The sequence below is a fragment of the Balaenoptera ricei genome, chromosome 1, assembly GCF_028023285.1.
Source record: "Balaenoptera ricei isolate mBalRic1 chromosome 1, mBalRic1.hap2, whole genome shotgun sequence".
Classification (NCBI taxonomy): domain Eukaryota; kingdom Metazoa; phylum Chordata; class Mammalia; order Artiodactyla; family Balaenopteridae; genus Balaenoptera; species Balaenoptera ricei.
In genome coordinates, this window is record NC_082639.1 from 113,313,404 (window position 1) to 113,326,921 (window position 13,518).

At 36.1% G+C, this 13,518-nt stretch overlaps 1 protein-coding gene across 6 annotated transcripts in view; it reads right to left on the bottom strand.

Annotated features, from left to right (window-relative positions):
- Positions 1–13,518, bottom strand: part of ASH1L (ASH1 like histone lysine methyltransferase) — a 210,619-nt gene that overhangs the window by 104,203 nt on the left and 92,898 nt on the right. For 5 of the 6 annotated variants that reach the window (XM_059933231.1, XM_059933223.1, XM_059933240.1 and 2 more), the window contains one exon: positions 6,340–6,519. The exons of the other annotated variant lie outside the window; for it this stretch is intronic. In XM_059933231.1, coding sequence (XP_059789214.1) covers positions 6,340–6,519 — 180 coding nt within the window. The remainder of the gene's footprint in view (positions 1–6,339; positions 6,520–13,518) is intronic. 6 annotated transcript variants of the gene reach the window in all.

Consider the following 13,518-nt stretch of genomic DNA (forward strand, 5'->3'; position numbering starts at 1 on the left):
GAAACAACCTAAGTGTCCATTGAGAGATGAATGGATAAAGAAAATGCTATATATGTAAGTATATACACACAAACACACATACACAAATACACAATGGACTATTATTGAGTCATAAAAAGAATGAAATCTTGCCATTTGCGACAATATAGACAAACCTTGAGGGCATTACGCTAAGTGAAGTAAGTCAGACAGAGAAAGACAATTACGGAATGATCTCGCCTGAATGTGGAACAAACAAATGAGGGACTTCCCTGGTGGTCCAGTGGTTAAGAATCCGCCTTCCAATGCAGGAGACGCGGGTTCGATCCCTGGTCGGGGAACTAAGATCCCACATGCTGCGGGGTACCTAAGCCCACGCGCCACAACTAGAGAGAAGCATGCATGCCGCAATGAAGAGCCCACATGCTGCAACGAAAGATCCTGCATGCCGCAACAAAGATCCCTCATGTTGCAACTAAGACCCGATGCAGCCAAAAATAAGTAAGTAAATATTAAACAAATAAACAAAAAGCAAAGAACAAACAAATGAACATCCCCCCTACACACACACACACACACACACACACACACACACACGCAACCAAGCGCACAGATACAGAGAACAGGCTGGTGGTCACCAGAGGCAAGAGGTACCAAATGGGTGAATGGAGTAAAAAGCTACAAACTTCCAGTTATAAAAGAAGTAAGTCATGGTAATATAATATACAGCATGGTAACTATAGTTAATAATACTGTATTACATATATGAAAGTTGCTAAGAGAGTATATTGCAAAAGTTATCATCACAAGAAAAAAAGTTTTGTCACTATGCATAGTGACATAGTTTAACTAGACTTATTGTGGTGATTATTTTGCAATATTCACAAATACCTAATCATTATGCTGTACATCTGAAGCCACTATAATTTTGTATGTTAATTATACTGCAATAAATAAATAAATAAATAAATAAATAAATAAATACTTCACTCAAGTTATTTTCATCATTTTCTTAGTGATTGAGATAAAAGCAGATAAACTGAAATTTTCACCTTGTTTTGTTAAACATGATCTGTGTGACTTGAGCAAGTCATTTAACCTTTTATTAGCTTCAGTTTTCTCATCTGTCAAATAAAGGGTTAGGTCTAGCTGAAATGAGGGAGGCTGAGTGTGGATGGGGACAAGGGACATATGGGAATCCCTGAACTTTCTGCTCCATTTTGCCTAAAACTGCTCTAAAAAATAGAGTTTATTAATTAACAAATAAAAATTCAAAACTACTTCATACAGGGAATGGTGTAAGGTTCAGCATTCATCCAGTCCACACTCCTATATTTAAATTGAATTTAGAACCTAGAATGTTCCTAAAGCATTTCAGGGGAAAATTAACCATATTCTGGTGTTTAATCCAACCTTAACCACTAGATTATCTATAACAAAGAAATTTTAATCCACTACCCTTTGAGCCTCAGTTTCTGACAAGCAGCATGATTCAGTCGTAAAACAAGAGTGGTGAGACCTCTAAGTGTTCAAAACCCCAGTAATGATTTCGATGATAAATTTTATAAACTTAGTAAGTTCCTTAACTTTTCTGTGTCAATTTCTTAAAATAGTAGATAGTAACCCTTACTTTACCATTTCCCACAGATTTAATATGAAAGCATTCTGAAAATTTAAATAATATATCAAATGTAAGATGGCACAATGCTTTCATTTTATTTCCAAAGATACATACTATTTTGAGGAAATGACAGCTAAGTGTAAACATTATGTGTTATACATGTAACATAAATAATAATATAGTGTTCTATAATATATAATAAATACATCTATATTTTACATATATAATTCCCATGCAAACAAGCAATATTCTGTAAGCTTGAAAATTACAGTTATCCCATTTCCTGTAATAGATTTAGTGCTCAAAAGTAGCCTATAAATTAAAGGAAGTATATAAGGAGAGTTTCTTATTTTAAAAAACTTAGAAGTCACAGTATCTGAGAGCCAGGATAATCTTAAGATATGAACTGTGTAGTTCAACCTTCACTTTATACATCAAGCTTCACTTTTACCACTCTCAGAGAAACTAAGTAATCTGCCCAAAACGTTACACGACAGTGGCAGTACTTTTAGGAGTACTAAAAGTAGAAACCTTCCCCCACAAATGTAGAACTAAAAGCTCCCTTCAAAGTAGTGTTAATTTTTTGATATTTTGCTATTCACCATAATGTATACTCTAAAGTCTAAAGTTCACTCTCCAATTCACCTGATTTATATCTGACATTTCATATTCTTTAAAACTCCTATTAGATAAAATTTAAATTCCAAAAGTAATATAGCATTTCTATAACTTCACGCAATAAAGACACATAGAAAATAAGAAGTAAAAACCTCACTACCCCATTCCAAATCCTATAACCTAGAAGGGTATAGCAGGCACAATAATATGCAACCCCCTCCCCAAATCAAAATCCCCAGAAGCTGGGAATATGTAGAAGAAATTAAGGTTTCTAATCTGTTGATTTTGAGATAGGGAGATTATTCTGGATTATCTGGCTGGGCCCAACTTAATCACAAGGGTCCTTATAAATGGAAGAGGAACAAAAATGAGGCAGTCAGTGGAAAAAAAAAAGTGAAAACAGAACCAATGTTGAAGTGATTCAATGTGAGGATTCAACTTGTCACTGCTGGTTCTGAAGACAGAAGGGGCCTCAAGCCAAGGAATGCAAGTAGCCTCTTGATTCTGGAAAGGCAAGAAAAAGAATTCTACCCTAGAGCCTCCAGAAGGAACATAGCTATGCTAACATCTTGATTTTAGCCTAGAGAGATCGATTTCGACTATAAAATAAATTTGACTTGCTTTAAGCAACTTAAATAATTTATTACAGCAGGCATAGAGAACTAATACACAAGTTAATATTTTGATGACTATAATACTAAGATATTCTTTGGTGCCTATATACATGCACACAGTAATAGAGGTTTTCTTAAACCAAGGAGTACTGGCTGTACCACTTTTATCTGGTATATTAGTTAATGACATCATCATACACCTAGGAATACAAAACAAAACATCGGGATCATCACTGACTCTGGCCTAATCCTTTACTCCCTACCATCCAATCAGTCTTTAATTCATTTCAATTTTAATGTAAAAAATGTTGAAGAGTCCACCCTTTCCAACATCCAGCCACCTTAGCTATCACCTCAGCTCATGACATGACTTCTATCCTGGAAAACCACAGAAGTGTCCTGCTTCCTAACTGGTCTTCTAACTTCTAATATTTCCTCATCTAATTAATTTCCCATACTGATACTGGAGTCTAATCTTGATCCAATTTTAATTGAATCACACACTCCCCTCACAGTTTTTTAAAACCTATAATGATTTATATAAAAAAGAGTAAACTTGCAATGTCCTTGTACCATTCTGTGACCCAAAAAACAAATTTCCCTAGCATGGAGTACTTTTAGGGCAATGAAACTATTCTGTGACACTACTGTGCTAGATACATGTCATTATATATTTACCAAAACCCACAGAATGCACAGCACCAAGAGTGAACCCTAATGCCTACTATGAACTTTGGGTGATACTGTGTCAATACAGGTTCATTGATTGTAATAAAGGTACCACTGTGGTGCAGGATGTCCATAGTAGGGGATGTTGTGCATGCATAAGGAGAGGGGTATATGCAAAATCTCTATACTTTCCAACAATTCTGTTGTGAACCTAAAACTGCTCTGAATAATTGTTTATTAATTAAAAAAACAAAACAAACAATCCCCACCCAAATTGCTACCAACAAAAAACAGCCAGCCCACAAAAATATATTGGCTTCACAGCTTGTAAGAATGCACACCTGTATTATTTGGTCTACGTTTTAAAAAATATTCCAAAATAAACCATTTTCTTCTTATTTATTTCTATGAGATGAAGAGCTAGCTCTAACATAAACAAGGTCCTTTTCAGAGTGAAAGACTTTTATCCGACTAGAGACATTTTAAAACACTAATGTAGTTGATGATACTGATCTTTTGAGGCACAGTCTGATTTTATTATTAATCCCTCATTTTTAGGAATTTAATCCAGAAAAAGTACATTAGTAAAAAAGTAGAAGTAAAACTTTAACTACAGTGAGTTCCCTGGTGGTCCAGTGGCTAAGACTCTATGCTCCCAATGCAGGGAGCATGGGTTCGATCGCTGGTCGGGGAACTAGATCCCACATGCCGCAACGAAGATCCCGCACTTGGCAACGAAGAACCCACATGCCGCAACTAAGACCCGGTATAACCAAGTAAAAAAAAAAACCCCAAAAACAAAAACAAAAACTTGAAATATAGTTTTTAGCAGAGAACTTTATATCTGCTTTTCTATTCAGCAAAAACATTCCTTTAAAATCGTAACTGTATTAGATCTTCCCAAAATGCATTTTCATTTTCTCATTTGTAGTGACAATGCTAATTTTTTTTCAGGCATTGTCACCTGGAATAATGACCATTATTTCTTAGCCTTCCCTGTGGCTGAATTATGGTTCATGACTATGTTTCAGTCAGTAACTGTAAATGAGGTTTTGAAGTTTCCTTTCTTAGTCAGATTAGCTGCTATAATGAATTACCATAGACTTGGTAGTCTAAGTAACAAAATTTTATTTCTCACTGTTCTGGAGGTTGGGAAGTCCAAGATCAGGGTTGGGTTCTAAGTGAGAGCCCTCTTCCTGGCTTGCAGATACTGCTTTCTTGTTGTATACTCACATGGTAGAGAGAGAAATCATCTCTCTGTGTCTCTCTTTATAAGGATGTTAATCTCATTCAGGAGGGCTCCACCCAAATAACCTATAATTATTCAATACTTCCCAAAGGCCCCATCTCCAAATATCATCACACTGGGGATTAGGGGTTCAATATATGAAATTTCAGGGGAACACATTCACTCCATAATGCTTCCTTACAAAGAAGGTACAATACTTGTTTTTTACTCCCTTTTCCTCTTTTATACTCTCTGTAATGAAGACCTTATGGCAGTTATGTTGGAACAAAAGGTAACCATAGGAATGCAAGCTTAGTGTTGAAATGGAAGAACAGAAAAAAAGGAGTCTAGGTCCCTGAAGACACTGTGAAGATACCATGTTAAAACTCTGAACTGTGTACTTCACAACTTTTTTTAAATTAAAGGAAAATAAATGTTTATCTTTAAAAAGTCTTGGTTATTTGAGAGGATTTCCTATCATTGGCAGCTGAAACTAAGCCTAACTAATAAAACATTTTCATGACCCAAGAAGCAGAAATGGAGTACAAAGAGTTTATGTGATACCTACCTCAGTGGCAAATTAATGAAAGATCTTTTCAATGCAAAATAAAGTGTTGTGGTTTATATGTTGATCACTTTAACCTTACCAAGTCAGATGTATCTCTAAAATGTAACTGTTCCTCTTTCCATTTCATTCTTTTCTTGCCTAAATTCAAGAATTCCTCATGACCTTTTGATGGATACTGTGAATTTCTGCCATTAGTAACTCTCTCATTCAATTCATTTTCCACTCTGTTGCCAGAGTTATCTTAAAACACAAAATCGCACTTTGCACTTCCTTTTCTAAAAATAGTATTTTTAATTTCCTATAGCTTAGTGGGATAAATATCTTAAGAGTCAGTAAAGTCCACGGTCCCTATCACACAATGCTTATTTTCCACAACACCACTACATTTCAGAAAAAGTGAACTTCTGAGTTGTTCTAATATATGAAAAGTCTTTGCGTCCTAGTATGTGCCTTGGTACATGCTATCCTAACTGGAACGCCCTTCTCCATCTTGCAAACTACTGTTGAATGTCCAAAACCTAACTCAACTATACTCTGTGAACTACTTCTTACTGAATGATATAGTGAGTTGATAGCTCTCTGGGGTTTTAAAATGTTTCAATCAGAGGACTTATCAAGCTGAACTTTCCCAAGGGAATATGAAGTTCTTAAAAATAAGAAGTATTTTACTCATCTGGCAAATAGTTTGGAACACAGCATTTAACAAATGAGGAATGAATGTAGAAAACCATCAAGATCATTTTAGATACAAGCAGAGTGTCCCTTTTCTTATTTTCAATTAAGAAAACAGGCATCATTAGAATCCAAACTACAGAAATATAATCTAGAAAGGCAGAGAGAAGATAAAGATCAGGGAAAATAATTAGCCCCAAACAACATATCATGAGTACAGTGAACACTGAGGTGTTTGTGATGAGATTTGTATTTGTGTATATTACATTTGCATTGTTTTTTGTTTTTTTTTGATAGTCAAAGTATTATTTAAAACATGGAAGAATGACAGGTCTTTAAAGGATGTCAGCTGATAGATACCACTACTTACTCTGTAGTTTTGTAAACATCAGAATACAGCCCTGCTTTCTGATACTTCTTCTTTGGGGGACGTGGGGCCTTCTTTTCTCTTGGGATGAGAGAAAGCACAGGCTGCAAGGTACTTTCAGGTTCGGGAGGTTTGGCTGGGGTTTCAGGAGGACTGGGAATCTCAACTGCTGCTTCAGTAAAGCTAGAAAGAGAAGTTTAAAGATAATTTTATGGTGAAATTCTTTTCCTATAAATAATTATCTATTTAAAAAAACATCAGAGCAATTATAAAAAGAGACATGTGGACTTCCTCATCTGGTCATGCTGGAGTAACAGATACCAGATTTGTCCTCCTGACAGAAACTAACAGAAACACGGCAAAGTACAATCAACCTGGAGTAAGTTTATGAAACAATTATCAGACACTGGACAACAGTGACTGTAGCACTGTGATCCCTGAGAAAACTGGAAATAAAATAGAAAGAGATGATTCCTATAACCACTTTGCCTTTACAAGAAGGACTGAGGTGGAGGGAGTAGAACCAAAGCAGAGAATGGCCAACTTAATGAGTTGAAAAGAGAGATCAGAATATGGAGAGGCTGAGGTAGTTAGAATTTGTGAGGCAGAGTACTGGAGTGGAGAAAGCTATGGAGAAAAATAACTCTAGAAATCTGTGTAAGGGGTCTCCTTTAGTACACTGCTAAATACTAAGTTTGTGTATGTGCAAGGTGAAATTCCATAAGGCTGGACAAAGAACCACCAGAGTATTATAACCCAAACAATTTCCGGGGCTCCCACATGATGACAGATACTCGGATTCCACTAAGGAGAGTGAAAGACACTGCCCAACACTGTGGGCATTCAATAGAGATCCCAGAGGGTAACATTATCCATTTTTGTAGGGCTCAACTATCTCTGGAATAAAAGCTCTTACAAAGCTTAAAAACTATCTTCAAAAGAATCCAAACCAATCCACAAGTAACTTAACTACCTACCAAAATAAAATCGAACATACAGAAAAGAACAAAAAACATACACACAATAACGTGACTTTTACAATATTAAAAAATTCAAAATGAAAAAAAAGAGCAATGACCAAAATTTTTCTAAATTTGATAAAAAGTATAAACCCCAAGTTCCAAGAACCTAAACAAACCAGAAGCAATATAAACCAAAAAAAAAAATCAAGTATGTCATATCATAATAAACTTTCTGAAAACTATTGATGAAGAAAATAAAAAGAGCCAGAGAAAAAATACACAATCTATACAGGAGTACAAAAATAAGAATGAATGCAGATTTCATGTCTGAAATAATGCAAGCCAGAAGGCAATGAAAAGACATCTGGAAGTGCTAAAAGGAAGGTGAGGGGAGGAGCCTGTCAAAAGAGAATTCTAAATCAATCAAAAACATCTTTAAAAATTAAGGTGAATACAGTTCCAGTCAAAGATGGAACAGACACTTCTACGTATCTTCCCATTAAGTACAACTAAAAACCCTTGAAATTATATATAAAATAAACATAAGCACACAGATTGGCTAGGTACCTTGGGACCTAAGCAATGACGTATCAGGGAATTTCCTAGATTTTCTTTTTGCCTCATACTTAATAGTGAAAGACTGAATACAGTTTTCCTAATATCAATGATAAGACAAATGTCTGCTCTCATAACTTAAATTCAATGTCAGAGTTAAAGGTCGTAGCCAGTGCAAAAGGACAATAAAAAGAAAAAAATATAGAAGTGTTAGTCCTCCAATTTTGTTCTTTTTCTTCAAGATTGTTTTGGCTATTTGGAATCCCTTGCGATTCCTCATGAATTTTAGGATGGATTTTTCTATTTCACAGAAAACATCACTGGGATTTTAATAGGGATACTGAAGCTGTAGATCACTTTGGGTAGTACTGATATCTTAAGTCTTCCACCCCATAAACACAGGCTTTTCTTTTTCTTGCCTAACTGCTCTGGTTAGGAATTTCAGTACAAAATTGAACTGAAGCGGCAAAAGTGGGCATCCTTTCCTAGTTTCTGATAATAGTGGAAAACCTCTGTCTTTCACCACTGAAGTTGTCAGCTGTGGGTTTTTTACATATAGCTTTTATTAGGTTGAGGTAGTTTCTTTTTATTCCTAGATTGCTAGCTTTTTTTTTTTTTTTTTTTTTTTTAAAGGAATTCCTTTATTTTTATTATTTATTTATTTATTTTTGGCTGTGTTTGGTCTTCATTTCTGTGAGAGGGCTTTCTCTAGTTGCGGCAAGCGGGGGCCACTCTTCATCGCGGTGCGCGGGCCTCTTACTATCGCGGCCTCTCTTGTTGCGGAGCACAAGCTCCAGATGCGCAGGCTCAGTAGTTGTGGCTCACGGGCCCAGTTGCTCCGTGGCATGTGGGATCTTCCCAGACCAGGGCTCGAACCCGTGTCCCCTGCATTAGCAGGCAGATTCTCAACCACTGCGCCACCAGGGAAGCCCAAGATTGCTAGCTTTTTATCATGAACATGTGTTAGATTTTTGTCAAAAAATTTTCTGCACTTACTGATATGTCCATGTGATATTTCTTCTTTAGCCTGTTAATGTGATGGATTACATTAACTGATTTTCAAATGTTGAACAAGTTTTGTATAACTGGGATAAATCTTACTTGGTTATGAGATGGATGGATTGGTTTCATATTTTATTATTTTTTTTCCCATTCTCCTTATAGCCAAATTCATTTTTTCTGTGCCTTACCTTATGTTTCTTCCTCCTACAATCAAAAATGTTTTCTGCTTTCCTGCTTATATGTGTATGTATATATTCTACATATATAAACTCTTCAAGTGCCATGTTTCTCCAAGTTCTGTCTATAGACCATATATATCAGAATCACCTTGGGGGCTTATAAAGGAAATGCAAATGCCTACTCATAGAATTTTTAAAATTCCTATTAAGGAGATCTGAGATGGACACTTCCTAACCTTGCTGGTCCCTAATACCCCACACTGTGCACCCTCATTACAAGAGCATCCTTCTTATCCCATTCGGGCTCTGACACCGTAGGCTGGGTTAACATTCCCTCTCCCTCGCCCCATAATCCAACCCTTTACCTCATTAAGCCTCCAACACCCAGCTTAGGGTCACCATGGTTTCCACATCCCATACAGATACCTACCAAATGGCTTTAAGATTGAATTCTTCAGGAAAGAAAAGAGAAAGAAGAAGAGGTAAGGTATTTTAAAATATGGTTTTATGGGAATTCCCTGGCAGTCCAGTGGTTAGGACTCAGCGCTTCCACTGCCATGGCCCGGGTTCAATCCCTGGTCAGGGAGCTAAGATCTTGCAAGCCACGTGGCGCAGCCAAAAAAAATAAATAATAAATAAATAAAATAAAATATGGCTTTATGATATATTTATCTACATTAACACAATACATTGTTTATTTTTTGTGGCTTTTTTTTTGCTTTATAAAAACAAAATCAGTTAGTATATCATTTTTAGGGTCTTGTTTCTTTCACTTAATCTAGTCTCTAAGGCTCATTCATTATCATTACATGTCAGTTATAATTCATTAATTTTTATTACCATATCATATTCCATTGTACAAAAAACTACAATATACTTATTCCTTTCCCTGTTAATCTGGGATATTTCCAGTTTCTATATATTATAATCAATCTTGCTACTACCTTTCCAAAAAATGCTTTCTGGTGATCATTGGGCTGGAGTTTTCCTAAGCTATGTAAAAGGTAATTGCTGGATCATACTGGGTTGTTTTGAAATACTTCTTTGGTTACATACTCTGGATACCAAAAATGTATAAATTATATCTTATAAATTTCTTCTCTCAGTTTGTAGCAAGTCTTCATACATTTATTGGGATGATGTTTGATAAACGGAAATTCTTAGTTTTAATAATAATACAGTATATCAATCTTTACCTGTATGCTTACTGCTTTTGATATCTTGTTTATGAACTCTGAGAAACAAGGTCATAAAGTTTTCTTCCTTCTGTATTAGCCTTTAAAAGTTTGAAGGTTTGCTTTTTACACTTATGTATTTATTTAACCAACTGGGAACTGATTTTTATACATGGATTAAGACAGAATCCAATTTCCTTCCCATTCCTATGCAATATCAACTTCTGGGGCACCACATTTATTGAATATAATTTTATTTCCTTATTGATATGTAGTGTCACCTCCATCATATAGCAAGCTTGCATGTATGGATCCGTTTCTCTTATCCAATTCTATATTCGGTTCCATGCTAGCTCAATATACCATAGCTTAAAATTAAGTCTTGGGGCAAATCCATTGTTTCATTCAGTGATTCCATTCCTAGGTATATACCCTAGAGGAATTAGTGTCCATATCCACCAGTGAACATTAGAGGAACGTTAAGAGCAGCATTTTTGGGTAATAGTGTCAAAATGAAAATAGCCCAACAGTAAAACAGAAAAACTCTGTATCTGCATCAACATGGATGGATCTAGAGATTATCATACTCATCAAAGTAAGTCAGAAAGAGAAAGACAAATACCATATGATATCACTTACATGTGGAATCTAAAATACGACACAAATGAACCTATCTACAAAACAGAAACAGACTCACAGACGTAGAGAACAGACTTGTGGTTGCCAAGGGGGAGGAGAGGTGGGGAAGGAAAGGACTGGGAGTTTGGGATTAGCAAGTGCAAACTAGTATATACAGGATGGATAAACAAGGTCCTACTGTACAGCACAGGGAACTATATTCAATATCCTGTAATAAATCATAAATAGAAAAGAATATGAAAAAGAATATATATATGTATAACTGAGTCACTTTGCTGTACAGCAGAAATTAACACATCGTAAATCAACTATACTTCAAAAAAATTAAAAAAAAAGAAAAACTATTACATACAAACAATGGATAACTATAAAATAACAAAAAGGAGGTAACTACAGCAACATGCAACATCAGAGATGGTTTTACATTTATATGTTGAGCAAAAAAGGTGAGGCACAAAAGCATATGTCTTGTATAATTCCATTTCAGTGAAGTTCAGGAAGGATAAACTAAACTATATTGTCTACACTGAATACTTAAATGGTATGAAAAAAGGTAAAAGTCAGGAGATTGATTATAGCTACTGGCAAGGAAGTGGTGTATGACTGGGAAAGAACATGGGATGCTACCAATGTTCTATATGTTCACCTGTTCTGTATCTACACGGGTGTTAACTTTATAAAAAAATTTTTTAGGGCTTCCCTGGTGGCACAGTGGTTGAGAATCTGCCTGCCAATACAGGGGACATGGGTTCAAGCCCTGGCCCAGGAAGATCCCACATGCTGCGGAGCAACTAAGCCTGTGCTCCGCAACAAGTGAAGCCACCGCAATGAGAAGCCTGCGCACCCACCACGAGAGAAAGGCCATGCGCAGCAACGAAGACCCAACGCTGCCAAAAATAAATTTAAAAATTTATTAAAAAAATTTTTTTAAAACTGGTTACTTCTATTTATATACTTTCTGTATGTGTATTCCTCTTCAAACTCCCTTCATATTCTCTGAAGAGTTTTAATGAGACTGAAATGATCTTTTTAAAGAGAGATAGAACTCTCTTTTAAACCTGGTCCTGGTCCTTTTGTGTGGCAAGACGTTGTAGATTCAACTTACATTACAGAAGCACAAAGGGTATTTCTTTCCGAGTAGGTATTTTTCCTAGGAATACAGCACATACATTTCAACTGAGTTTTATAATTTGTTGGGCATAAAGTTCTTATAGTAGTCACATTTTAATCTCTCATATATAGCTAATTTCCTTTTTAGTTCCTAATTTTATTATCCCCTTTCTCTTCCTTTATTGATCAACCTTACCAGAAGTTTGTATATTTTATTCGTTATCATTAGTATTACTAACTTTGGTCTTCAGTGTTTCTCTCTACTGTACCTTAGCTTTATTTTGTTAATTTAACGTATATGTTTTATCTCTGTCCTTTACATTTTGGGGCTTATTCTCATTTTTCTAATTTCTTTTCTTTTTTAAATAAATTTATTTAAAATTTTTGGCTGCAATGGGTCTTCGTTGCTGCACACAGGCTTTCCCTAGTTGCGGCGAGGGGGGGGTTACGCTTCGTTGCAGTGCGCAGGCTGCTCATTGCGGTAGCTTCTCTTGTTGTGGAGCACGGGTTCTAGGCGCGCGGGCTTCAGTAGTTGTCGCTCGCGGGCTTAGTTGCTCCGCGGCATGTGGAATCTTCCCAGACCAGGGCTCAAACCCGTGTTCCTTTCATTGGCAGGCGGATTCTTAACCACTGCGCCACCAGAGACATCCCATCGTTTTTAGAATTTCTTAATTGGACTCTTTGTAACCAAGGAGGACCCTATGGGGTATTCCCAGGACAGACCCCTCCCCTATATCCTCTGCTTTAGTTCCTCTCTGAAGTACCTAGATAATAGTATCTGATGCACATTTCCTGAAGTTGTTTTACAGATGCTAAAACCAAATGGAAGAAATTAATTACTTAATGATCATAAGCATCACAGACCTACTGGCACCTAAGGATTGATAATCTTAACCTCTGTGACACCACCCTGTCACCTCACCATCAACCAATTAGAGATTTGTGCATGAGCTGATCATATACCTGGGACACCCCTCCCTCACCTTGCCTTTAAAAATGTTTTCCTAAGCCCAGAGATAAAGCCATGCACTTATGGTCACCTAATCTATGACAAAGGAGGCAAGAATATACAATGGAGAAAAGACAGCCTCTTCAATAAGTGGTGCTGGGAAAACTGGACAGCTACATGTAAAAGAATGAAATCAGAACACTCCCTAACACCATACACAAAAATAAACTCAAAATGGATTAAAGACCTGAATGTAAGGCAGACACTATAAAACTCTTAGAGGAAAACATAGGCAGAACAGTCTTTGAAATAAATTACAGTAAGATCTTTTTAGACCCACTTCCTAGAGTAATGAAAATAAAAACAATAATAAACAAAAGGGACCTAATTAAACTTAAAAGTTTTTGCACAGCAAAGGAAGCCATTAACAAGACAAAAAGACAACTGTAAGAATGGGAGAAAATATTTGCAAATGAAGCAGGTGACAAAGGATTAACCTCCAAATTATACAAACAGCTCATGCAGCTCAATATGAGAAAAACAAACAACCCAATCAAAAAATGGGCAGAAGACCTAAATAGACATTTCTCCAAAGAAGACACACAGATGGC